The sequence below is a fragment of the Urocampus carinirostris genome, chromosome 15 (assembly GCF_059441175.1).
Source record: "Urocampus carinirostris isolate Australia breed hairy pipefish chromosome 15, RoL_Ucar_1.0, whole genome shotgun sequence".
In the NCBI taxonomy this organism is placed as follows: Eukaryota; Metazoa; Chordata; class Actinopteri; order Syngnathiformes; family Syngnathidae; genus Urocampus; species Urocampus carinirostris.
In genome coordinates, this window is record NC_142363.1 from 8,479,424 (window position 1) to 8,503,354 (window position 23,931).

A 23,931-nucleotide genomic window follows, 5' to 3' on the forward strand; every position below is an offset into this window, starting at 1 on the left:
ATGTCACTTTCTCTATCTCTCACTCGCTCTCTCTCTTTCTCTCTGTCTTTCTCTCTCTTTCTCTATCATTATCTCAATCAATCTCTTTCTCTCTGTGTTGTTGACTTTAAATTTGTTGAGCATAAAAAGGTTAAAACCGTTTTGTATTTAATCATTTTTTTGTAAATTTATAAATATATTAATTATATTTCCTGTGTTTTTCAATGTCAATGTGTTTGTGTAAAGATGTAAAGTTTAGTATTTTTTCTTCTTTTATCTCTCTTTCGAAAAAAATTGTGAATGTATTTTGTTTTATTTTTTTTTCATTTATTCCCCCCTTTTTAAGTCAGTCTGCGCAAGATGTCACATGATAATAGGTAATGTAAGGATTAAAGCAACAAAAGTAATCTGAAGAACCGTTTGGGACTCGAAAGTGAGCAAAGCCAGAAAAAAAACGGTTCTCTAAAAATAGTTGGAATTTCCATCCCTTCAAGTAAACTCCAAAGACGTCACCGCTGTGTATCGTATTTGCTCAGAAAATTCAAATTCTTTGAGATACAAAAACGTCTTTTTAAAGAAACGACAATGGTTACTTTTCCTGGTCACTAGTTACTTTGACTATAGAGTAATTCACATACCTGTCAAAATATAAGGTTTTGCCGTACAAAGTACGTTTATTATGCATTTTAAGACGTGTATGACATACGAGAAAATCTGTACGGAAGAACGCAAATTTGTCAATCATGGGTACCATCCGGTATACACTGACTATCACGAAACAGCAAATCAATCAAGTCAAACGAGTTCGCCGCGGTAGCCTCTATCTCAGTATCGTTTTTTTTCCGTTGCAAACGAAGCGAGCGGTTTGATGTAGTGAAAGGAAGTCCGTCTCTTTTTAGAGAATCGGCTTTTTCGGCTTAACTCATTAAAGAGAGCCAGCTCTCAAACGGCTGACTTTCTGTGATGCATTATATTACAAATGATTATGTTGTATAAAGAAGTTAAGAAAAAAAGGAAGTATAAAAGGAGAAAATGAAAAAGACAGGTTTGTGGTTATCCCTTTAACCAGTACATTACCAACAATAATTTAATGCAGAAAATGAATTCCTAATTTGAATGAGAAAATGTATTATTCTACTTAATTATATTTGCTTGTATTTTTTTCCTTCTACAGTGAACGTCCAAGCTACTTCATTTTTGAACCTTTTTTATAATAAACCTCATTCGTGTCGAGCAACTCAGTATCTCACAACAAAATGTTAATTAACAATATATATGAAATAACGAAACACATGTACAATATAACATGTTAAACTACACAAATAAACACGTTTGGAAAAAAATATGGTGTAAGATTCTTTTGTATTTTGTAAGGGAAAATACGACAATTTGTAAGGGCATGAAGCCCTGGAGGTTGACAGGTATGAATTCAGTTACTAACTCCGTTACTTTTGGGAGAAATAGTGGGTAACTCTGACGTACCCAACTCTGCATATCAGGAGGACATTTCTTCTTTAAACAATCGCACATGTACGGAGTGCACTGTGCAGTGTGACTTGTTTGGATTGGCAAGGGTTGCGGGTTTGTCTCCCGCCGTGCTCCTCGCACGTCTTGAGTTGTTTGTGGGCAGGCTTGAGTGACGCGTCGTTCAATGAGAGCAATAAAGAGTTGCGGAGCAGCGAGAGCGCATTTCAGCCAGAAGCGAGCGCCCCGAAAGACGCACCGCCGTGCCTTTTCCGCACCCGAGAACATGCCGACGTCTCACTGAGTCAGGAGCAGCTGAAGAAGTGGACATTTAATCCTCAGAAGTCGGCTTTTTACGGTAAGCTCTCCATTTTGTTTGTCAACAACGACAGTCGTCGGAGTCGATGCAATTTGGCGCCTGCAAATTGCGCTAATTATCATGACAACGCAAGTCTTTACTACTGTCAGTGTTGGGCACGGTACTTTAAAACAAATCATTTAGTAAGCGTTATAGGCGTAACTAGACCGTTTTGGGGATCAAGTCAAGTCAAGCCATGTTTATTTCTATAACTCTTAATCACAAGGTGTCTCAAAGGGCTGTACAGACTACAGACTATTATTACTCCATCCCCGATCTAAAACCTACATGAGGGCAAGGGAAAAACTCAAAAACCTTGGTGTGGTCATGCTAAAACATTCCCTAATTCAACCCAAGCACCCCCCAAAAATTATAGCACCTTGAAAACTCTCTTTTCCTTAATACATGACAGGATAGGATTAACTATTATAAAAACACGCAAGCTAGAACATAAAAAGGTAAAACAAAGCACAAATGTGAACAACGCATAGTTGGAAATACTCCACCACCTTGAAATGGTTCCGTCCTTTTGATTTCGAACATCACTCTCGCACGCCCTCCCCGTTCACCCTTCGCTCGGCTAGTGTCACTTGCGGCATAGCGGTGAAGTCTGTGGAGGCTCCGGTGTATTACGATGCCCTAATTAAAAAAAAGAACATTTATTTAATAATAACAACGTTAAAACAAACATTCAATAAATATAAACAATCTTTTAGAATAAAAAGACTCTAGCAAAATATTTTAATTAAATTTGTTATGTTATATCACTTTAACCGAAATGAAAAAAAACGTTTTTATCATCCAGACACTCTGGGTGCTCAGCACCCCCAAAACCCTGAACCTAAACTCGCCCCTGGTTATAATTGCTCACTACTTTTTCCCAAAAAGTAACTGAGTCACTAATTGAATTACTCTACAGTAAGCTTACTTGTTACATGCAAAAGTCAGTTTTGACGTTACTCTAAAAAGAAGTTGTATGACAAAGAATTTGTCATTTTCTGAGCAGTATTCGAGTCAGTCGAGAACAGGGAGTTGTGTTGTCATATTTATTGCCTCTCACAAGCAACAGATTCATCCTACAGTTGAGGGGCAACAAATATAAAAGTAAACATTATAATTAAATAGGAATCAGCATTAAATGATATAAAGTGAGGTGAATAAATTGAATGGAAACACAGAAAAAAAAGGAACAAAAGAAAAAAATACAAAAACTAAAAGAATCCATCTGTCATTTTTTTATAAATTTGGTAACACTGAAAAACACAGGAAATACAACAAAAATATGTATAAAGCTACCAAAAAATTAATACTTACGAAATTTAAAGTCAACACCATATTGACCAACAGTGGCGTTACCAGGCATGAGTCTCAGGGGGGGCTGGCAAGACTATTATTACCCCTTATTATTACAATTGTTTTGTATTTTATAGTTTTTTTTTCTTTTCGGAATGAGAAATATTTTTTAGTTTCCAGTGTTTTTCAGGGGTGTGTTCTACCATAAGCTTTAATTAAAAACGGTTTAGTTTATTCTTGCATTTTGTACACTGAAAAGATAATACATATTTTAAGTTGACATTTTGCTGTTTCGCGCAGGGATTCCAGTTGCTTGGCTTTAAAGTAGTTTAGCATGAAAAGGTTCAAAGTTTAAATGAGTTAAAAGTTCACTAGAAAGTGAAAAAATTAATCTTATTATTAATTTTATAATTAAGTAGAATAATAGTCATTAAGCATTTATTATTGTTGTACATAGTGTTACATTATTATTGGTAATATACTGATTTTCTTCTTTTTCCCCCTTTTTTCTGCTATTTTGTTTACCTTTCTTCCTAGCTTTTTACTTAATTTTTCTACTTTTTCTTCTTTTGTTCTTTTTTTTCCCTTTTTTTCTTTCAATCATATTTTGGTTGGAGTATGTTGTTAAGGAAGCCCAATAGTGCCATATTTCAATTAAAAAAGGAACATTCCATTATTAAAACCTTTTGAATAAAGACTTTAGCTAAATATTTTAATAAAATGTTATCATCATTGAATTCTACATGTTATATTACTTAACGTGAAAAAAAAGAAAGTTTTTAACCAGCCGGACACTCAAAACTCTAAACCTAAAATTGCCACTGCTGTCAACCTCAGCCAATTACTCCCTTTATTAATGACTGCCATTCCCCTTATCAAGCAATGATGAATCTTAAAAAAACAACGCGGCTCCTATTTACTCACAGCAAGACAGACTTTGTGGACCACGGTGACATTATTGGCAAGACGTTTAGGATTGGAGCACGACTAGATTGGTCTAGCAATAAAAACGAGTCGTTAAATTTATTTAAATATTTAAAATTCATTTTTATTTTAAAAAGAAAATTATCCTTTAAGCTTTGCAATGTTAAATATGTCCACTTGATGCCGCCAAAGCAACTGGGGCTGTACTCTCCCTCTCTCTTTCTCTCTCTCTCTCTTCTTCCCTCTCTGGCGTTGTCTTCTTTTCCCCTCTTGTCTTTTTGCTTTTCTCTGTTTTTCTCTCTCTCTTTCTCTCTTTCTCCCTCCTTCGTTTTGTATATTTCTCACGCTCTTTCTTTTACTTTTACTTTTTTCTCACTTTCTCTTTTTCTTTCTCACTCTCTCTTTCTCTCTTTCTTTATTGCTCTCTCTTCCTTATTCTCTCTTCTCCTGGTCTCGTTCTCTTTTTCTCCCCTTTTCAATTTCTCCCTCACGTCATGTGAAGCATCACCGCCCTCTAATGGTCGTAAAAGGACAGCTCTATTTAGAAAAAGAGCTCTCTTAGCTCGGCTCCCAAATGGCTCCTTAGATTTTTTCATTTTTTTTAATGATATATCATCGATAATAATAAAACATTATTCACCAAATTAATTAGTAATTAGTGATATCATATGTTTTGCAGGGATCGCTGAAAAATACTTGAAATATAAATTAAAATATTCACAGATCTACAAAATACATTTTGTAAAATTTTAGCTTTTTACACACTGAACATATTTAAAGTGAGACAACACAAAAGCCCCAAAACACAAAACAATAAATTACAACTTCAAAATATTAACGCTTCAGTGCTATGAATAAATGATAAAATGCCAAAAAAGTTAACTATCTACAATTTTGTTTTAACCAATTTACACACACATCCTCTAAAAACATGCAAAAACATAAATTAAAATAGGTACATTGAAAAGGAAAAGGGCAGCACAGTGGTAAGCCCGTGTGCGGCACAGTTCTGAGGTCGTGGGATCGAACCTTCCTGTGTGGAGTTTGCATGTTCTCCCCGTGCTTGCGTGGGTTTCCTCCGGGCACTCCGGTTTCCTCCCACATTCCAAAAACATGCGCGTCAGGTTAATTGGCCTGTCCAAATTGTCCCTAGGTGTGAATGAACGAGTGAGTTGTCTGTCCCTGTGTGCCCTGCGACATGCTGGCTACCAGTTCAGAGTGTCCCCTGCCCACTGCCCGAAGATAGCTGGGATGGGCTCCTCCCACATTTCAAAAACATGCATGTCAGGATAATTGATAAATTGTCCCTAGGTGCATTCAATATCATTAGAATGAGACCAAATTTGACTCATTTTTTCTGGTTTTCATAAATATAGTACTTTCTTTTTTTCCTCCCATATTGAACTCCGTTATTACCCAACATCTATAGAGTACTTTTCGTGTTTGTAAACAAGTGTGACGTAGTGTTGTAGAAATTGGAGGTCCGATAATCGAGAGAAAGTCTTCTCATAAGTGGATAAAAGACATAGACAGGAGCCCGCTTCGTTATGGAGGGAGATGTCACTTTATTGATGCGTCAATAAAGATCTCACAGAGCTAGGAACATGACAATGTATTTAAAGCTGGTAGTGACGATTAGGCTTCGATTGAGTACACCCCAAAAGGCGGTCCTGTATCACGTATCAAGTACAGAGCGTCCCGTCCCTTGCACGCTATCTTCAAGGAAACTTAATGTCTGCCAAGAGTATCTTCAAGGATGTCTACCCGACCTTTTCCCACAAACGTAAAAGCAAGTCTTTCTAAATTTCTACATGTATGCAAATCCATTCTACATTTGCAAATGTATTTGCCACAACAGTAGCCAAGCTGCACATGCATTGTTGAAGCAGAATAGATAGATAGCTAGATAGATAAATACTTTATTCATCCCTGTAAGGAAATTCACACTTCCAGCAGTCTACCCCGTTGTTTATTAACAGATGAACATGATGCCCTAGGGGTGCTTGTAGCGGAGTGGATGACGTCACGCTAGTCCAAAAGTTCGACATCCCTGCGGCAGATGGAAATCTTTTCTTTGTGAAAATCCAGGGATACACCACCTCGTGTTAGCAAGTCCGCCTCCTCTCCGATTCCCCCCGGCTTTCGTGTCTCTGTATAGCGGCGTTGAAGCCGGATAGCTCCGGGTAGCTACACGTTAGCGTCCTGTGCGCTTCGATGTTTTCCACCAGCACTCGATGATCTTATTTTGTCGTGAGTTCGCATTTACCATGATTACGGATGGTACCGAAGACTTATAACACCGCTAGCCGCTTAGCTAGCTCCGGCTCTTCTTCCACGATAGGCCCCTTCATCACGCCGGCACGAGAATTCTTCAGGGCAAGGAGTTGATACCTTGAATAAACGCATTTTTGTGCGCTAAAACCCATGTCCATAGGATAGAAGTAATCCATAGTGTAGTTGTCAAAACGGGAAGAAAAACACCGAAGATAGGAGCGGACAATAAAACAATAGGGCAGCTGCTGGAAAAGGCAGCCGCTCGATGTCAGAATTCATGTCAGTTTATAGCAGCCCATTGACACATAAAGATTGTAGATCAGCGATAGGTAAATCTTAAAATAGCACAAGAAAACCACTTCATTGTAGTCATCAACAACAACAACAAAAAACGTTCTTTTGATCGACGCTTAATCTCTTGCTTTGAAGGTACTGCGAAATGGGCCTTAAAAGCGCTTGAAAAGTGCTTGAATTTGGCCATGAAAAAAGTGTACGAATCCTGAATGATTATAAAGGTGATTCTGATCCTAATTAGTGTAGCAGCAGTCTGATCGGATTCACATGGAAGTGAGAAGCAGCGTTTGGGTCTGCCTCCCTTCCCCGAAAGGTGAAAAATCTCACAGCCTCCAGTTAAGCGCGAGAGATTTTTGGATGTGGAGGGCAGACATGAAAGGGTTAAAGGTGAGGAGAGCCTTCTATCCCCTAATGACCTCCCGAGTAAAAGTCAATTACTTCTGCGTCATGATCAGAAAGGAACAGACCACAGGGGGCTTTTTCAGCTTGACTGCTCCTCATTATTGATGGGAATTCCGGCACTTTTTAGAGAAGCGGCTCCTTCGGCTCAACTCACTAAAAAAGTGACGGCTCTTCTCAGTTTTTCAGGTTTTGGTTTTGTTTTCGAAGACACGTTTCCAAAAATAATGGAAATTTATGCCCCAAATTAACTTTAAAAATGTATCATGCCACTACATCGTGATAGCATTTATTGTTTCAATTTACCGTAAGCTTTTGTCTAATTTAAACTTTGAAATGGTTTGTACAAAGCTAACAACACAGAGAGGATGCCACTCTCATTGATTAGTAACGAGCACTTTAAAGATGGGGAGAGAGAGACTGAAAGAGAGAAAGAGAGATAGACAAGGAGAGAGAACTAGAGGGGAAAGAAAAATAAAGTGAGAGAGGGAGAAAAAGAGAATAGAAAGTAGGAGATGGATAAAGATTGATAGAGAATGAAGAGAGAGAAAGACAGAGAAAGAAAGAAAGAGAAAAATAGCGGGAAATTAAAATAAAGTGGAAAAGAGAATGAGACAGAAACAGAGAAAGAGAAACAGAGAGAGAGAGAGAGAGGGAGAGAGAGAGAGAGAGAGACAGAGAGAGACAGAGAGAGAGATAAAGATAGATTTAGAATCAGAGAGAAAAGGAGAGAAAGAGCGAGAAAAAACAAGAGAGGGACAGAGGGTAAAGAAGAGAAAAATATTGCCAGAGTGAAAAGGAGAGAAAAAAGAGAAACATAAAGATTGAGAGGGAAAGAGAGAAGATAAATGGTTAAAGACAAATACAAAAGAAAGAGAAAGAGACTGAAAAGAGAGAGAGAACAAGAGAACGCGAGAGAGAGGAGAGAGAAGAAAAAAGAATAAGAGAAAAATGTGTAAAAAGGAGAGTGAGATAGATATAGAGAGGAAGAAAGAAAGAATGAAAGAAAGAAAGAAAGAAAGAAAGAAAGAAAGAAAAGAAAGAAAGAAAGAAAGAAAGAAAAGAAAGAAAGAAAGAAAGAAAGAAAGAAAAAGAACGGGAACTGGCTCCTTATTGGTGGGGAGCTTGTCGTTCACTTCAAAGAGCCGGCTCAAAGAGACATTTGGTCAGCGAACAACCCAACACTGCTCCTCATTACAAAGTGATCCACTTTAGGGATCAAGGATTCTGACCACCGAGCGTACGATGACTTTTGCCTTCTCTCTGTCTGTCTGTCCGTCTGCCTGCCCGCCTGCCTGCCTGCCTGTCTGCCTGCCTGCCTGCCTGCCTGTCTGCCTGTCTGTCTGTGTATTTCCACGTCATGCTATTACATTGGAGCTGCCAGCTAAATACACTGACTTTCAAATGCCGCATTTCAAGCACACTGACAACTAAATTCAGGTTTAATACGTTTTATTATGATATCCTTAGCACTTTCATCTGGCGGGCCAAATGAAAAAGCAGTGTCTTAATTTACCATGACCTATTCAAATCAGTTTTTTTGTAAAATTGACCACTAGATGCTGCTGTTTTGTGTAGTAGTGCAACTGACAAACAAGTGCTAAAAAGGAATAAAACAAACTATGAGACTCAAAATGACCAATTTTGATTCTCATTTTTTTGGCCAGTCTTTTATGAACAAAAAAGAGACAAAAGGAAAAGGAAATAAAAGCAATAAAAGGAAAATGGAGAAACAGGGGAACAAAAACAAAGAAAAAAGCAAAAAAAGGGAAGGAGAAAAAAGAAAAGCAAATATAAAGAAAAAGGTAAAAGCATGAAGAATAAAATAAGATAAGGAAAAAGGACAAAAAGAGAAGAAAAACAGGAAAGAGGACAAAATAAGAAAGCAAGAAAAAAGAGAAGAAAAGAAAAAAAAGAATAGCAACATAAGCAGGAAAAGAAGTCATAAAGAATAAACGAGAAAAGACAAAAGGAAAAGAGAAAACAAATAAAAGAAGAAATAAAATATGAGGGGAAGTAAAGAAACGTACAATGAAGAGAAGAAAACAAGAAAAAGGACTCCCACATCCCAAAAACAGGTTAATTGGCCGGTCCAAATTGTCCCTAGGTGTGAATGAGCGAGTGAGTTGTCTGTCTCTGTGTTCCCTGCGACTGGCTGGCAACCAGTTCAGGGTGCCCCCTGCCCACTGCCCAAAGATAGCTGGGGAGGGCTCCAGCACCCCCGCGACCCTACTGTGGATAAGCGGTGCATATGATGGATGGATATATGCTTCTTTTGTCTCACTTTCTTTCTTACACCCTTTCTTTCCCTCTCTCCTTCTCATGCTCACATATTTTCTCTTTCTGTCTTTTTCTCTCCTCTCATTCTTTTGATCTTTCCCACTCTCTTTCTGCTGTCCTCATTTCTCTTTCTTTTTATGCATTATGTATAATTTTTTTCTCTCTTACTCTTAAACCTTCTAGTCCGCCCCCCTTGAGGTTATTTTCTTCTACCATGTGGCCCCCCATTTCAAATGAGTTAGACATCCTTAGTTTGGGAAGTTGACACAAAAGTCAAGTCTATTTCTAATTGCTGAGTGTACATGTCTGTTCAATGCTTGCATGTGTCAATCAGGGGCTGATTTGAACAAAGACACGTTGTTGTCTTGTTATTTTTGCTTATCAAAGCAGATTGAAAGTAGCGGGGCTCTGCTGCCGAATGCTGCTGAATGCTGCCATTCTCTTCCTTCAACAGCTCCAGGCATGTTTCTGGCAACAGGAGCTGCAGTTTGGACGCGTTCCGCCGTTTCCGTCTCACAATTTTGTCTCAGTCAATTGATATCTGCTCCCTTTCTTTGACACGTTTTGCACTTTTTTTTTTTTTTTTACAATTCTCATGCTGCGTTTCAGGGGCGTTACCAGGAGGGGAGGGTGGGGGACATAGGTCATGCTCTGCCCACCCCAAAGAAAACTGGATGTAGTAGTCGAGAGTGTTGGGACTAACGTTGCTATAATTTACACCGTAATGGCGGTAATTTGTCAAAAACAGGGTAATATAACGTGACCGCCTCTAATGTCAAAAGTGGTGCGTTACTTTGGCTACAGAACACCAATGCGCACCTGACACCGTGTTCAAGTGCCTGTCAGAAACAGAACAGACACAGGACCCAATCGCGTGACGTTCTCACACAAGCCCTTTATTTTATGGGAAATGGGGAGTCATGCACGTTAGGAAGCCGGTCTGGCGTGGAAGGACAGGACGCCAGAGACCGACACGATCGATAACGAATCAGGGTAACGAAAATAAACAGAAGAAACTAGACGGGAACCAAAAGTGGAGAAACTAACCAACAGGACAAGAATAGACAGAAAACAAAACTGAAACCCGAAATTAAACAGTACAAAAATAAAGGGGAACAATACCGGACTACAGATATCACAGGAAAACAGGACAGAACCCACGTCTTGTGGGGCAGAAGTTCGTTGACGGGCTGACACTGAAGAGAGCGCTGAGCCTTATATCCACAGAAAGTCAATCTCTAGCCCAGCCGCAGCTGGCACAACTCGGGCGGAGCCAATTGGGCACCATGGCAACCGTGACACACACAGGAAGGGCCAATTGGGCGCATTGCAACCGTGACAGACACGGGCGTGGCCAAGTGGGCGCCATGGCAACCATGACACACATGGGCGCGGCCAAGTGGGCACCATGGCAACTATGACAATGCCTAAACGCCTCCAAGTTGTTTACGTCGCGTCTTTTAGGAACACATTGTCATTTAAAATAGCAGCCGCCGTATAGTAAGATAGTGATTATGAATATTTTATATACTCTATAGGGGTCTTGAGACATATATATTTCATCATAGGCCTGATTTTGTAAATTTTTTTCTTCATTTTTCTTATGCTGAGTTTTTCCTTGCCCTCATGTTGGTTTTACATCAGTCTGTAGTTTTCAACAATCTGTGGTCTGTGCAGCCCTTTGAGACTCCTTGTAATTTAGGGCTATATAAATAGACTTGACTTGACTTGACTCTTTTCTAAGGCACCGAAAGAAAAGGCGAATGAGGGCTGAGTCGCAAAGACTTGTGTCGTTCACAAACTCTTGGAAGTGATTTGATCGGGTTTGAAACTTTATTTCAAACATGAGAAAAAAATAAAAATAAAACCAAACAACGTCGAAAAACAAAAACAATGTTACTGTAACATGTCTGAAAAGAAGTAAGAAGAAGCGTATTGTGAAGTGGGAAGGGGGAGACTGCTACCCACTAATCGAGAGCTGGTTCCCTTCGAGACGCTATATTTCTCTTTTAATTGGTCAAAATTCATTCTTTTCGGGGATTCTCTACTAATGACATTGAACATTGAAAATAATGAGTATAAAAAAAGAATAAAATTGTTTTTTTAAATTGATCTTCTTTGATGTAGATTTATAAATACTTGTATTTATATTTCCTGTGTTTTTCAGTGTTAAAATTTAAGGGGTAAATTTTCCCCTTTGAAAGGCAATTATATTAAAACATAATGAATACTAATATACGTATTAAACAACAAAAACAACCTGAAGAGCCATTTGGGAGCCGAAATAGCCGGCTCCTTATAGTGAGCCAAGCCGAAAGAGCCAGTTCTGTATTAAGAGTCAGAATTCCCATCGCTGCAACGGACCATTTGAGTAACATTTAAATTATTAAACTCACTTCATATTGTTGACTGCTCTGTGTTATTTTATTATTTTGTTTACTGTCGGGGCAGCATGGCGGATGAGTGGTTAGCGCGTTCGCGGCACAATTCTGAGGTCATGGGTTCAAATCCTCCTGTAAGGAGTTTGCATGTTCTCCCCGTGCCTGTGTGGGCGTCTCCTCCGACATTTCAAAAACATGGATGTCAGGATAATTGGCCAGTCCAAATTGTCCCTAGGTGTGAGTGAGCGAGCGAATCATCTGTCCCTGTCTGCCCTGCGACTGGCTGGCAACCAGTTCAGGGTGTCCCCTGCCCTCTGCCCGAAGACAACTGGGATGGGCTCTGGCACCCCTGCGACCCTACTGAGGATAAGCGGTGCAGCAAATGGATGGATGGATCTCATCTCATCTCATCTCATTAGTTGTACTGCTTATCCTCATTAGGGTCGCGGGGGGTGGCTGGAGCCCATCGCAGCCATCTCCGGGCAGTGGGCAGGGGACACCCTGAACTGGATGCCAGCCAATCGCAGGGCACACAGGGACAGACAACCCATTCGCTCATTCACACCTAGGGACAATTTGGACCGGCCAATTCACCTGAAATGCATGTTTTTTGGAACGTGGGAAGAAACCGGAGTGCCCAGGGGAAACCCACGCAAGCACGGGGAGAACATACAAACTCAGCACAGGAAGTCTGGAGCTGGATTTGAACCCACGACAGGTTCCCATGACATGAACTGTGCCGCACAAGCGCTAATCACTGCGCCGCCGTGCTGCCCTGGATGGATGGATGTTTACTGTTAATACTTGTTGCACTTCGAATGTAAAAAATGCTGCTGTTGGGTATGTTTAGTGCTGTGCAAAAATGTTTCGGGGTAGTACTAGTTGTGCCCCCCGCCCCATGCGTTTTATATGCCTCCCCCGTAACCCAAATCTTTTCAAGTATCTTATACAGTAATCCCTTGTTTTGCATTCCAAAAAGGTTAATTAAAACCTGCAATTCAGTGGCCTTGGTGTTAGGAGCTCGCCACGAGACTGGGAGGTTGCTGGTCCGCGCTTTGGCTGAGTCATACTAAAGACTTGAAACATTGGTAACTGTTGCTTCCCTGCTTTGGGTCAGGATCATGTGTTGGAATTTGGGGGTCTGGTGGCCTAAGGACTTGGGTCAGTTGGAACAATTGTCAAATTGTTTACTGTACACAAGGAGTTGGGATTGATTTTTGATTTGATTTTAGTTCTGAGAGAGCCACACCATATATTTTAAGACAAAATTCAATCAAACGTCCAAACCCACTCTCCAGACAAAAGCTAATTCAGTGCATTTAGTTTAACTGTGTGATATTTGATAATTTGATAAAAAGTATTGAATAATGATAATAATAATAATGCCATTGCCTGTGTCTCATATATTAATATACCACTTACAATTCCCTTCCGCAATTATTTAGTCTTGAGGCTCATTTTGACATTTCGTCATTTTTGTCCTAAATAATGCTTTAAAACCAGGTGCAAGCAAAGTTATTTTGTAAAAAATGTCACAAAATACTGCAAGCGAGGATACTGTATTTACCTTCAGTGCAGACGACGCTGGGCAAAGGAGAAATAGTGCAAGCACCCTGTCCTGTGTATGGCTCCGCCTATTCCTACAGCCCACCCAATCAAAATGCTTTAAGTGTTATAGCTTCTGGGTAAAACGTTTGATTTGGGTTAAAGTTTATCATGTGCACTTTTAGACACATAATGTCTTAACAGTGAACCTAAATTGTTTTTGAGCTTCTATATAAAGGATTATTTACACATTTTACACATGCTCTGCTGTTCACATAAAAACTCTTCAATGCTTCCAACAACTTTCCACATACTCCATACATTACCTGCCACAACGCCCCTCTAGCATACGCTTTTTCCAAGTCCATACAAGCTAAATAAACATCCTTACCTTTTGCAAAATATTTCTCACACACTTGTCCTACTGTAAACACCTGATTCACACGTCCTCTTCCTTTCCTGAAACCACTATGCTCCTCCATCACCACCTCATTCGTTCTTCCTCTCACTCTCTTAATCAAGACTCTTCCATACAGCTTACCCGGCACAGACAACTAACTGATACCTCTCGAATTGCTACACTCATACTTATTACCTTTACCCTTATACAATGGCACCGCACATGCACTACACCAATCAACAGGAACCACAACACTTAAAAAGCATACATTGAACAAGCGTACTAACCAGTCAACCATAACCGTGCCTCCTTTCAGCAGTACAACCATCCAACCCAGGGACCTTCCCTATAACAGCAAAAACATCGATGAATTTCCCCGCTAGAGGGGTGTCCTAAATGTTTCCTGACGTCACTGTGATTTTTGGGTTTTAGAGCGCATGCCTTGTGATAAATAGTTGCACCATATTTAAAGCCGCAGTGCTTAAATTGCAGCAAAACCTTTGAAGAGTGTGACTTGTTCAAGGGACAGTGTCCAATATTTGAATGATAAGCAAAAATGTATGAACCATCAGATAAAGATGCATTTTTAAACACTTCTATATCAAGAAATTTCTATGTATTTTACATAACACGAGGCTCACCTAATGGGAGCTGACTTGAATGTCGACCATTTTGTTTCTACATGTACTGTATCCCCCTCAAAAACGGTCCTTTTCCCTTTTTCCCCATTTTGTTCTATTCTTTCCTTTTGACTTTTTTCCTTTAATTTGATTTTTCCCTTATTCCTTCTTTTCTTCTTTTTTATTCCTTTCTTTTCTACATTTTTTCCTTCTTGTTTTGGTTTTCTTGCTGTCTTTTTTCTTTTGTATTTCTTCCATTTTTCTCCTTTTTAAATTTTTTTTCTGTGTTTTCATTTTTTTTCTCTATTTTTGTGAAATGATTCGCAGCTCATTCAGTCATGATGTGTGTGTAAGTACGTGCATTTCTTGGCTGCGCTCAAATGAACTGTTCTTTTTTTAATCATTTTGGGGTCTGGTTTGGCGTTTGGACTATGCCAGTGTTGGGAATAACAGCCAAATACGGCGTTATTTTTTTCACTAACGGGGTAATCTATTTCATGTTACTCTAAATACATTGAGACGAGGTGTGTTGGTGTAATCAGGTTTTAATATTGTGTCACTCACAAGTATACTATAACATTCAACTGTAAACATTAGAGGACACACCATGCATACTTAGTAACAACGTGGCATTGTGGGTAATGTAGTTCTTATGTTAGTAAGCGCATAACATCACATAGAGAGATTGGATACCCACTTTATATCATTTTACTGTTGACATTTGTTGTGAATAAAATATTTGAAGTGCAGTTGCCGACTTCTACTTGACCAGTTGTGAAAGTTTGATTTATCCATTTTACACTGCAGTGTAAAACACGCTTTATATTTTTGAACTATTTACTTTTGTTGAGTGAAAATCCTTGAAGGACAGTAGCATATCAGAAGTTGTCTGACTAGAGATTGTGATTTATTTTATAGAGTAAAACTCACTTTGTAGTGTTTTACAATTGACTTTTGTTGTGAACAAAATACTTGAAGTATGCTGGCCTTAGCATACTTGACCAGTTGTCTTAGGTTGTAATAGCTAGATATCATTTATTAAAGTCACTTAATATTGTTTACTTATTGTCCTTTATTTTGTATCACTTCAAGTGTAGAATACATGTTACCGGTGAGGTGCAATAAATGTTACATGGGTCTCTAGTACAACTACCTGTCTGTTCTTCTGTATTTAACTGACTCAAATACTGCTTTGATTTCTAAAATCCTACAACATTTTTTAAAGTAACAGATAGTTACTGTCCCATGTAACTAGTTACTTTTACTGTGGAGTAATTCAATTATTAATTCAGTTACTTTTTGGAAGGAGTAGTGCGTAACTATAACTAACACTGCTAGAAGCAGACCTTTTCTTACTTTTACCATTTTCATGGCTCACTGACTAATAGAAATAAAAACCCTGCAGGGACAAGCATGACATACAGTAACTCTCCAGCACTCCCCCTAGTCTCCATTCTTCAAACCTATGAACTGCTCTGCAAAAAGTAAAATAAAAGCAAAAAGTGCAGTGGAAAATAAAGCACAGGGTCTCTAGAACTTAAGTTGGGCATTGTTAACGCAAGATACCTCAAGTGATGGACCCTCCCTTTAAGTTTTTTAAAAGCGCGAGGAAAGAACAAAGACATCTTGTAATAACTTGATCTATCAACTTCTGTGTGTTCCAGAGATCTTGTTGGATTCTCCCACCTAAGCCATGGGCAGCAAGACTCTTCTAGCTCCAGTCCCTCTTCACCCATCTTTACAACTTGCCAATTATTCCCTTCTCCAGAGCTCCACCGGCCTTCAACTTCCCACGGAAAATTTCCACAGCATCTACAGTTTCAGTGCCTTACATGCCATCCAGCTTCACCAATGGACCCCGGGCTACCTGCCGGTGGCCCTGCCTCGCTGCATTTCCAAACTGCCGGTCCAGTTCTCTTCTGTAGCATCCATCCCCATTTTCCCTCCTCAACTTCAGCCCAAGCAGGACTCGTCAAGTCGTGTGCAGAGCTCCAAGAACAAGCCTCGCTTTGACTTTGCCAACCTGGCCACCGCAGCGACCCAGGAGGATCATCTCAAGGCAGAAGATCTGAGCATGGCCGGGGTCGCCGCTGCTGCCGCCGCCACGGCATCGTCTCACCATACCGAGAACACAGGTCTGGGGTGCCTCCTGGACGTGACCAAGCTCTCCTACCCGGAACGCAAGTCCGGCCGAGGCCGCTTGCCCTCTAAGACTAAAAAAGAGTTTGTCTGCAAATTCTGCGGCCGTCATTTCACCAAATCCTACAATCTGTTGATCCATGAAAGGACTCACACGGATGAGAGGCCGTACACCTGCGACATCTGCCACAAAGCCTTCAGGAGGCAGGACCACCTCCGAGATCACAGGTGAAAAAAAACTGCTGCGAGTTTCACAAGTTGGAGTCTTGGCACTTTAGCAGCACATTAGATGTTTTCACACTTGTTTCAACACATTGTCTCAACAGAACATGTTTGGGCACAGAGTTTGAGAGCAGGAAAGCGGCCTCAATCATATCAAACCAATACCTAAACGTTTTGCAGGGTTCGTTCAGGTGCTTGAAATCCTTGAAAATGCGTGAGTCTTGTGTTTTCAAGGTCAGCTAGAAGTTTGAATTTTGGTTCAATTGCTTAATAACGCTTGAAATTGTTGCCATTGCTGTTTCTTGGCAGTCTGACTCAATAAACCACGCAATGAATGAGGAATATTTTTCAAAAATGCGTGTAAATAACGCCGACACGCCTGCTCTCATTTATTATTTTGTCACGTGATGCATCATCGCCTCCTACTGGTTACACCCAGGAGGACAGCTCTATTTATAAAACCCTTTTTTGTCTCGGCTCACTGACAAGTGTCATATATATTTAATGATACGTTATCAATATTGATCAAACTTTATGCAAATATTTATAAATATACAAAAAAATAAACAATTTTAGCTTTTTACACACTGAACAGACTTAAAATCAAACAGCAACACAAAACATTTTTAATGTTATGAATAAATAAATGATACAATGCAAAAAAAAAAAACAATTTTTATATCTATTTGACCCATTTAGAGACAGATCCTCTGAAAAACACTTGAAAAACACAAATTAAAATAAGTAAAACAAAAAGCAATAGATCAGCAGCCTCCAAGATTGAAACGATGCACCCTGCTTCGGAGCAATCAATAGCATTAAAGTTCAAATTTGGCTCATTTTTCTGCTTATGATACAGTACTTTCTTTCTTTTTATTCATTCGTATTATTATTACCCAACACCTATGGAACCCTTTCGGTGTTTGCAAACAAGTACGACGAAGCCAAGTTGTGTGTGCATTGTTGAGGCAGAATGCATGTCAGTTTATAGCAGCCCATTGACACAAAATATTGTAAATCATTGATAGGATCAGCTCAAAATAGCACAAAGTATGTACTAGAATCAAGTTAGCAACTTTATTTTAGTCATCATTGTCAACAACAACAAAAAATTTTTTTTGAGTGCACTGGATTTCTTCCTTTGAAGTTACTGGACAAATTGAAAACCTGGGTTTCGAAAGTGCTTGAAAAGTGCTTGAATTTGGCCCTGAAAAAGCTGTACAAACCCTGGTTTCAGCAGAAATCTTGATTCGAAATAACAAATTCTTAAAGTCTTTTTGATATTTCCAAATGATCGAGAACGGAAAAATACTTTTGCAATCTGAAGTACTCGATTGTTTTTTGAATTTCAACAATTGAATCCAGCCTGCAAGAGAGCGCCGCAAGTGAAAAATATGCTGTAGTTTCATATACGTCCACTGCGTGTTGCTAAAACCAGGCGCCACTCACAAAGCAACTTCTCTCTCTTTCTCTATTTCTTTCTTTTTCACTCTCTCTTTCTCTCACTTTCTTTCTTTTTCTCTTTCTCACTCCCTTACTTTTTTGCACTCTTTCTCTTTTCTCTCTTTTCATTCATTCATTCATTCATTCATTCATTCATTCATTCATTCTCTTATCTTTCTTTCTTTTTCCCCTGCCCTCTTTTTTCTTTCTTCCTTTTCTCTGTCTCTCTCTCTCTTTCCTACTTTTTCTCTTCCTTTTTTTATTTCTATCGCTCTCTTTCTTTGTTCCTCCCTATATTTTACTCTTTCTCTCTTTCCCTCCCTCTTCTTGTCTTTTTCCACCCTTGTCTTATTTCTCTCTGTGTCTCTCTCTGTTTCTTTTTCCCTCTCTTTCTCACTCTCTGTTTCTCTTTTTGGCTCTCTTTTCACCCTCTTTGTCTCACTCTCTCTCCTTTTCTTTATTTGTCTCTCTTTCTCTCTCACTTTATCTCTTTCGACTCCTCTTTCTATCTCTTTGTCTTGCTCTCTTTTTCTTTCTTTTTTTGCCTCTATTTCTTTCTTTCTTCTAAACAACTTGCCTTGCCTCTGTAGTTTTTTTCTACGTGGCCCCCGAACTAAAATGAGTTTGATATCCATGTTGTATCTAATATAATTTTATTCCTTGGTCAACTTTTTTTGGTATCAGATATAATTTAACATGTAAGAGCAAGTAAATAGGGAGAGGTACTTTTTGTTACAGATTGTTGCGAAAGGCTGCCATTTTGATTTATAGATTTCTAAAATATCCACTTATGTTTTTACTATGTTGTAATTTTTACAAGTTAAGTCACCCACTAAATCATCAGGTCAGTTAGAAATCAAATTTACTAGAAAATCGCAATGAGCCATTAGAAAAGCTCTTCCACGGTTTCTCAATTATATTTTGAATGTTCTACCCAAAATCTAAAAATAAAAGTTTGTTTCAATAATTGTGTGAATGCAGTTTTACACCTGAACCAACCACGCTATACAAGCTCAATACTGCACTCTAGCGGAAAGCAAAAGCACTTGGTTTGCTTTTATTAAAAAAAAAAAATCATAATTTTTAATAAAAATGACATTGAGACTTGCTTCTGTTTTTGACATACCCAGAGGTTTATGGCCGTAATAAATCATCCAACAGGCCAAATCTGCCCTGTGGTTTGATATGTCTAGAGTTAGTTTTTTTTAATCACAGTAATCAATTTTGGGTTTGTATAGGTGCTCTAAAATGCTTGAATTTCAATGTTCTGTTTTCAAGGATTTGAAAAGTGCTTGGAATTTGGGTGAAGTGCTTTTGAATTCCTGAATTTGTTGCAATGTTTCACAAGTCTCTCCAAAAAATGACACATACACAGCCCTTGGTGGCTTGGCTTTGAAATTCCATTTCTTTTATCAAAATTAACGGAAGCTCGCATGAGTTTGTATGGCATTGTCCTATGAAGCGTAATGACCCCTATAGTTTGCGCCCAAGAGGACAAGTGCATGCTACACCTAAGCAGGGCACTATGAAACGTGTATCAGTGCAAGGATTAGGTACTAATTATGGACATTTATTATGGGCCGTGCAAAAAATTAAGGTAGAGTAATTTGTCTCAAAATCAAATATATTCACAATTAACTCAAGATGTAAAAATCATGTTGTGATTTGCACAGAAATCAAACTTAAACTGCATAAATGTGATTTGATTTACTTAACCTTATCAAAAGGCTGCCGTTTTAGTCGTATAAATGCAATTACCTTTTACTGCTCTCTTTTTGTAGCCCAGATAAGGGACACTTTATGATGTTCCATTTAGTTGTTTTTTTCAAATCCTGAAAATGAAATCTGAAATTGAATTTCTTTACTATATCTGTTTCAATTATCAAATAAACAAACCACACTGGCATTCATTAGTATTGTATTGATGTTAAACTTGAGTTATTCTACAACAGAGTAGTCATGTGGGGCATCGTTCCCCACAGGATGGGCTGTATTAAACTTATTTAGTTCGATAAAATAGCTAATATAGATAGACACAGCACTTGTTGCGTTCATTGTAAGGCTTATATAAAGCAAATTTGTTTTTTGTCCGGTCCAATATGGCTCTTTCAACATTTTGGATTGTTTAACCCTGGGATCATTGGTCGTCTGGTAGTCTTGTGATTAACTTGTGATTAAGGAGTATACAAATAAACATGAGTTGACACTCAAGATTTAAAATGGCATATGTAAATCACATACTGTATCTACTTGTGGCCCTCTAAAATACACGATTCACAACAATTTTTTTCTTATAAGGTTACTGGAGAAACTGGAAATTTAAAGGTCCTTAAAAAGTGCCTGAATTTGGCCATGGAAAAGGTGTAAAAACCCTGTTGTTTATAATTAAGTAAACAAAAACTAAATCACAACGGGCTTATTCCTTTTAAAGGGACATTGTGTAAAAGGTAGCGACTCATAGTCGTAAAAACACGCCATTCTTTAAGAAAAAAAATATTAATTTTAATCCATCCATCCATTTGCACACTCATATACACCTAGTGACCTAACATGCATTTCTTTGGAATATGAGAGGAAACCAGAGTGCCCGGAGGAAACCTATATGCGAGCACGAGGAGAACATGCAAACTCTGCACAGGTAGACCGGTAGCTGGAATTAACACCTCCTGGACCTTTACACCCTGGGTCGGATGTGCTAACCTCTCAAATGCTATGCTGCCCAGTGATTTTAATAATACGCTAAAAATATATGAAAATACTCGTAGGTCCAAAATGAATCGACATTATTATTTACATATATTTATTTTACTTAATTACTTTATTTATTTTACATAACAGGCTCACCTAGAAAAGCTGACATGTTCGTGTTGTTGATTGTGGGAATGGTGATGGTATGTTCATTATAAGCACATATGGGTCATTCTTACTAACGGGGGCCATTTCTGGACAGTAACCTTCACTCAAATAATGTCAAATATTCAATGTTTTCAACAGTTCATCTGAAAGAGGGACTTTCAGACTATAACTTGGTCTAGCTCAGGATATAATTCTGAAACATTTTTTTTACCAATTACTTTAAACATAACATAGGCCAAATTGTGTCCCCTGTTATAGTGCATAGCATTGACAGCACCCCTCCCTCTGTCATTTATTTTTAAAATTATGTATTTATTCGATTTTTCTCTTTTATATTTGTTACAAAGGACAATCAAACATGACTGGTTTGATAGCATTTTAGTGTACCTGTACTACATTCAAAGTAATTAATTCAAAATCAATTCATCCTGCATACAAATCTGTGTGTCCTGTGAGAGATGGCAGTTAAGCATACAAGAAAGTCTTTTTAAAATAAGTTAAAGCCGATTCTTTCACAAATTCTTCCATTTTACGTCACTGAGACTCAAATGGCACCGAATCACAGGAATAACCCATATGTTGTTTATGTGGTTATGTATTAGGGGCAGGACAAAAAAATCGTTTCAAGAATATATCGTGATTTTGATTTTTAAAATCTACGGAAGAGCAAATGGAGGAAGAAAGCGAGCAATAAGAACTAAGGCCGGAGCCTATGAATTTTAAATCGAAAGTATGGACACATTTTAATTTTTATACAGTTCCCTGGAAGACGTTGACATTTCAGTTTATATCATTTTGGGTCTGTTTGCCGTGTCTACGTAGTGCAGTGGTTAACACATTCGCCTAACATGAGAAAGGTCCCCGGTTCGAGACCAGTTGAAAACATATGTTGGCCTGTTGAGGGGTGGACGCCACCAGGCTGTATTTGCCCAAGAAACACCACAGGAAATGGTGTGCTTACCACCCTAGTGGTTAAGGGAAGCAACCAACCAATCAAACCTGTTGCACAGAGTACATGTTATATTCTCATTGTCTCAGTTGAAATAAATTTTAGCCTTTGGACTGATAAACACAGACTGATGTGCATTGTTTGAACATTCATGGTAAGTGTATGCTTTAAGTTGCTTGTTTTTTTAGGAAAGAACATTAAATCGCAATTATCAATTATATCGAATCACAAAACTTGTAGAATCGCAATTATCGAGAATTGTAATATAAATCGGCACCTTAGTATCGTCATACAATGGAATCGTGTTTAAAGCATATCGTTCCCCCTGTTATGTATGTTTTCATCGAGTTTTTCAAATTGAACTGACTAATCCAGCTGTTTTTACTTGTGGCTGACACTGCATTGTTTTTTTTGTATTCTGCAGGTACATTCATTCCAAAGAAAAGCCTTTTAAGTGTCAGGAGTGTGGGAAAGGATTCTGTCAGTCCAGGACTCTGGCTGTCCACAAAACACTACACATGCAAGTCAAGGTTTTGAAACCAGCAAAGATGAAATGATAGTGTTCGTCTTAGCTGTATTGCCTGGGAAACTGGAGATATAGAGAGATCCCTCGGTTTTGGCGGTTGACGGGGACCAAAACCACCCGCAACAAGTGAAGATCTGCACCTTCATAAAAGCCCCCAAAGGGTTCAACTGTCCTCGAGATGACGTCATTACCGACTGAGAGTATGTGACTATAACATAATAACAATTGTAAAGCTACAAATGATAACACACAACGCATATTTGCAGTTGAACGAATGTTTTATTGTCATTATACAAAAGTAAAATGAAAATGGAGGGCTTGTCCTTTCAGTCCAAGAAAGCATTTAAGAGAGCTGCACGCTAGCTGCATGCTAGCATCGGGTATCCTCGAAAAGAGACATATATCTGCCGTGATTGAAATAAAATTGTCCTGAATGTAGTAGTTTCCCATAAATTGTGGTTCCAGGTCGTCTGTTTAAAGGCATATGGACCTGGCTTTGGAGAATTGTTAGCTCAGCCGTTAACAGTAGGCCGGACCAGCAGCACCGCTCTTGCCCTTTCCCAGACGCCACTTCTAGTCCACGGAGCACACGATCAACATTTCATTGCGCTATTCCAAGTTTTCCTTGGAGTCCGAATAAATTGATGAAGGTCTTTTCAATGTAACCAGCCGCCAAATCCTTCCTAGTTTAGTTATGAGGCAGCTCCAGCCTGCTGTTACACACCAGCCCATCCCAGTCATGTACACAGACAGTCACAACCACCCAACACAGAGTGCCCTCCCTGATCTGTCCCCGCGGTTAACAGAACATAGTGCACGAAACTTTGATGTCAATGACAATAAAAATAATAAAATAAATTGAAATGCAAACTCCATAAAAGAGTGAACGGACCATAACCGAAGCGCAAAGTAGCGAGGCGTCTCTGTATAAATGTTTCAGTTGGATCAAATATGCTAACAATCAATGAACAACCAAAGACTAAAGAATTTGGCAGGAGGATCCTAAAATGTATTCTATTGTGCGGGAGTGCTGCTCAAGGATGAACATTTTCAGCAAAAAGCCTCAGAAAGTTCATGAGTTCAAGCAATGTGAAACAGCAATACAATTTAAATACTGCACTGCAGCAACTTGTATTCCAAAGATAAGGTCCAACCAAGAGTTTATTATTGAGCAGGATAAAAGCCATTGTGGAAAGTTTTCCTCCTCTTTATGGTAACATTCCGATGATATTTTTGTAATGATGCATTATATCAGAAATGTATTTATGCACTTTAATCTGATTATTGATCATTTTCTATATATCACTGGATCTTATTTTCAGAACAAATAATCATTTTGGAATAAAATGTTTTATTATAAACAGTTGCGTCTGACCTTGTTTGGGACCTTCTTTCATTTGTTCGTTCATTCATTCATTCATTCATGATTTCCCGCGAGCAAAGCTCAAGCAAGCAAAGCGAGGGTGGTGATAATGTTTTTGTTTGGAATCTAAGTACGCATACATATCTGTTTGTTTGTTGGCTTGTGTGTGTGTCTGACTACGTATGAATCTGATTGGCTACACCAACAGCTTTATCGTAACTT

General features: G+C 38.7%; 1 protein-coding gene across 1 annotated transcript; it reads left to right on the forward strand.

Annotated features, from left to right (window-relative positions):
- The first annotated feature begins 1,680 nt into the window (after positions 1-1,680).
- Positions 1,681-23,660, forward strand: osr1 (odd-skipped related transcription factor 1). The gene is made up of 3 exons (XM_088354358.1): positions 1,681-1,801; positions 15,876-16,578; positions 22,245-23,660. Exons 2-3 carry the CDS (start codon positions 15,905-15,907, stop codon positions 22,375-22,377), a joined length of 807 nt encoding a protein of 268 aa, XP_088210484.1. The 5' UTR covers positions 1,681-1,801; positions 15,876-15,904; the 3' UTR covers positions 22,378-23,660.
- The last annotated feature ends 271 nt before the right edge of the window (positions 23,661-23,931 follow it).

Coding starts and splice junctions, on each gene's coding strand:
- osr1 (XM_088354358.1), top strand. CDS start 15,905: ATGGGCAGCAAGACTCTTCTAGCTCCAGTCCCTCTTCACCCATCTTTA. Junction 16,579..22,244: donor GACCACCTCCGAGATCACAG/GTGAAAAAAAAC, acceptor TGTATTCTGCAG/GTACATTCATTCCAAAGAAA.